This window comes from Arachis ipaensis, chromosome B10 (genome assembly GCF_000816755.2).
Source record: "Arachis ipaensis cultivar K30076 chromosome B10, Araip1.1, whole genome shotgun sequence".
In the NCBI taxonomy this organism is placed as follows: Eukaryota; Viridiplantae; Streptophyta; class Magnoliopsida; order Fabales; family Fabaceae; genus Arachis; species Arachis ipaensis.
In genome coordinates, this window is record NC_029794.2 from 84,494,280 (window position 1) to 84,498,680 (window position 4,401).

General features: G+C 38.2%; 1 protein-coding gene across 1 annotated transcript; it reads left to right on the forward strand.

Annotated features, from left to right (window-relative positions):
• Positions 1-4,099, forward strand: LOC107622919 (polyadenylate-binding protein RBP47; the record flags this gene model as incomplete). The annotated part of the gene is given in 6 exon segments (XM_016324996.2): positions 1-718; positions 1,652-2,135; positions 2,692-2,774; positions 2,855-2,985; positions 3,262-3,358; positions 3,760-4,099. Coding segments are annotated over 6 exon segments (1,347 nt in total). The 3' UTR covers positions 3,883-4,099.

Below are 4,401 nucleotides of genomic sequence, written 5' to 3' on the forward strand. Positions count from 1 at the left end.
CTTTCCTTTTCTCTCTCCCTCCAGATCCAAACCCAACCCAAAGAAAGTGCGCGTGTTGTTATTTACTTGCTTTAAAACCCAACCCTACTACCACCGTAACCCTCCTCTTCTTCGTTTTTGGTCTTTACACCCTGGTTGGACCAAAGTCCTCTCTCTTTCTCTCTCTCTAACATCTTCTATTCAAGAAAATCAGAGAGAGAGAGAGACAGAGAAACACTAATCAAACCATATACACATATATAGATAGATAGATAGATATAAACTTATTGTTTATAGCTGTTTGATTTGAATGGCTCAAGCAACGAACGGTGGGGATCTGAATCAGAATGGACAGCAGCAGAGTCAGCAGCAGTGGGCGCAGCCGCATCAGTATCAGCAGCAATGGATGGCCATGCAGTATCCAGCAACCGCCATGGCCATGATGCAGCAGCAGATGATGATGTACCCGCAGCATTACATGCCGTATGTTCATCCTCACCATTATCAGCCTCCGCCGCCGCCGCCGACCGCTCACCACCACCACCAGCATCATTTCAAGCAGCAGCAGACTCCGCCCCCGTCGTCTCAACCGCCACAGCAGCACCACAACAACCACCATGGCCAGCAGAAGCAGCAATCTGGCTCCAACGGCGAAGAGATCAGGACGATCTGGCTCGGCGACCTTCACCATTGGATGGACGAGAACTACCTCGTCAATTGCTTTGCTCACACCGGCGAGGTATAATTCTCTCTCTCTCTCTCTGGATTTAATTTAAGCTTGTTGAAGTGAAATTGAATATCTTTCTTTCGGTCTTAGATTTGTTGCTCGGTTTTGGATTTTGATTGATTCAATGAGATTCTCGTTTTGGCATAATTAATATTATTATCTCGTGTGTTTTGTTAGATGCAGGCAATTATAGTAAAAATAATTCTCTTTCTTACTGAATTTTGCTGTTTCACACTATGTAATGTAATCCCTCCGCGTTTGAGATATTCTGTTTTGGTATAAATGAACTTGATTTATAACGTGAAGTGGTGTGTATGTACAGAAGTAATTTTTCACATTTGATTCTGACTTCAGATTTAACTGTCAACATGTGTTTGATGAACCGTACATTTTTGTGCAAACAGCAGATTACAGATTGGCTTTCTTTGCTATAACTAGTGACAAGTGAGTTAATTGAGCTGGCATCTAATCTAGACTTCACGTTTATGTATTGTGTGTCCCTTGATAAATTTTTTGTCTCGTTGTCTGTGATTGCTGGACTAGGCTGATGATAGATAGGTGATAATTTAAGACATACTTCCGTTTTAGTCTTTGGTGTTTGTTACTGTAAGATGTCTAGGAGTTGCCATGGGGTGGTCCAAGTGGTCCCCTAATCTGAAGGCTGAAGATGTAGGTCTGTTGAGACCAAGCTTTTTATTTAACATAATGCATTTGCGATCTCTTAATTGCAATGTGGAAACAAGTGTAACAAAAGTCAAATCGGCCCAATCTTTGAGTCCTCCTTTTGTAAATGACCATGTGTTGAAGATTGTCATTAACATCTAGTCATTACCTTTTAGGGGCATCCCTGAACCTTTTAAGCTTTTGCGGTTCCTATTTGCTCAAATTTAGTGCTTTACTCAACAAAGCTACTTGAATTTTGACATTGTGTTATCTTATTTGCAGGTTTTATCAGCCAAGGTCATACGAAATAAGCAGACAGGTCAGTCAGAGGGATATGGATTCGTGGAGTTTTATTCACGAGCAACAGCTGAGAAAGTTTTGCAGAACTATAATGGTACAATGATGCCAAATACAGATCAGGCATTCCGGCTGAATTGGGCTACATTCAGTACAGGCGATAGGCGATCTGATGCTGCTACTTCTGATCTCTCTATATTTGTGGGGGACTTGGCCATAGATGTTACTGATGCTATGCTGCAAGAGACTTTTTCTAGTAGATATTCATCCATTAAGGGAGCAAAAGTTGTAATTGATTCTAATACTGGCCGTTCCAAAGGTTATGGTTTTGTTAGGTTTGGTGATGAAAATGAGAGGACAAGGGCAATGACTGAAATGAATGGCATTTATTGTTCAAGTAGGCCTATGAGAATAGGTGTTGCAACACCCAAGAAAACTTATGGCTATCAGCAACAATATTCTTCACAAGGTTTGTTAATTTTTTAATTCACGTTGACCCTATATTAATTTGGTATGTTCACATCATGCTTTCCTTTTTAAGCTAGTTGATCATTTATGTCTATGATGAAATTTGTAAGTAATGCGCGATATACTATTTGTAAAACATAGTTCAAGTAGAGTTGTTAATGCTCGTATCAAATGCCTTACATCATCTATTTGTATGGTATGATAATTGCTTATTTGATATTTCTGTTTTTGGCCTTCTATTTTCTGTTCCTTTGTTTATCAACTGTTACATGTCTCCAATGTCTAAATGGTAAGTCCGCTGTTTCCCTCACACCTCTATTAATGTGATGAATTTTAATGTACGGATATCTTTTTGGTTTAAAAAGTTGAGAAGCTTGAATCCATGATCACACTGAAATATGCATTGGTCATTGGTTTAAAATGTATATACAGCATGCTGTTGATGTTTGTAATGTATGTTTGTAATGCCGTAAGTTTTAGCTGGAAAAGTGCAGTATATCTTACGACGTGCTTCTAATTAGAAATTTCTAAATCTAATATTGTGTTTCTTTAACCAGCCGTAGTGTTGGCTGGTGGACACCCATCTAATGGTGTTGTGGCCCAAGGTTCCCAGGCTGAAGGGGATCTTAACAACACAACTGTAAGTCCGTTTTAAGAAATTTATATATGCCTGTTAATCAGCTCGCTTGATATATCGGTAACCAGATTTTTGCTACACAGATATTTGTTGGAGGGCTTGATTCTGATATTGGTGATGATGACCTCAGACAACCCTTTTTGCAATTTGGTGAGGTTGTCTCTGTGAAGATTCCAGTGGGTAAAGGGTGTGGTTTTGTTCAATTCGCTGACAGGTATTATTTTGGTATCCCTTAAGATGTGTTTTCTGTGAAATGAAAATTGGCATATACATTCTTAAGATGGATGAGGACCAAGGAGTCCTTTATTATGTCCAACAATATTATATTTGGAACTTATAAGGACATGGATATCATGCAAGATTTTGAGGGCTATTATAAATAACGTTATGATTGTGATTGGTATTCCAATTATTGCTGGTACTGTCTTTTTTACTTTTTCTTGGGTGACTTACCTATTTTCTGTATCTGCTGCTACTGTCTGTGTTACAGAAAAAATGCCGAGGAAGCCATTCAGGCATTGAATGGGACTGTAATTGGGAAACAGACAGTGCGTCTTTCATGGGGTCGCAGTCCAGGAAATAAGCATGTGAGTTGGTTTTCCTAATTTTCAACTTATGTTGATAGTATAATATTTTACCTCACAATATAGTGAGAAAATTGTTCAGTATTAGTTGAGAAAATTGTTCAGTATTATCTTTTATTGTTCATAGAACTTTTGAAGTTAATTAGTTGCTAAATTAGATACATTATTCTTTTTAATTTCTTTTTACTTTAGACCTAGATTTCAAAGGGCTCAAAATTCGCTCTGGCAGCTGACAAATTTTCCTAACCAGCTTTTGCTAAATCAATTATCTTACTCATCAGTTCTCTGAAATCTCAACCAAAAAGTGCCCCCCAGTTTCATAGGAAAATAAATTTAAATGGAAACTCTTCATATGATTCTGTGATTATTGAAATCCATCTCTAACAATACCTTGGATGCAACAGTGGAGAGCTGATTCCAATGGAAACCATTATGGTGGTCAAGGTTATGGGAACCATGGATTTGCTGTGAAACAGAATCAGGATATAGCAGTGCAGCCTGCTGCTGCAATTCAAGGGGCTTCATAATGTGGCTTAGCTGACAAGTCGGTATTGAAGTAGGATGGATTTTATTATTGCTCTCCAAGTAAAATTGTAGTATTATTTTTAAATTTTTGTAGCTTGAATTATATTGGTATGCAAGATTGTATTAATATATATATTACTGTCTGAAATTTTGGATTGAACCTGACCATATTACATGGCTCGGGTATTTTTTAAAAAAAACCCTTGAAAGATATTGCTAGCTGGGAGCAAAGGTGATTTTTTTGAATACTCATGCTTATGCTTGCAAAAACTTATTATAGAGCCCCTCAGGTCAAATGAGAGTGGAAGATATTCAAAGGTGGAAACACTTTTGATTAAGGCAATTGCCAGTGTATACCCACTAACATAATGTCTCCAATATGAAAGGAGATTCTAGCATGCTGGCCAAAACTAGCAAATGTCAAATGATGGCCAAAACTAGCAAATGTCAAATGATGTGTGTTCAGTACTCTCAGGCTTCTCAGTTCTCAGCAGTCAGCACGGTGAACCACAGGTGTAGAA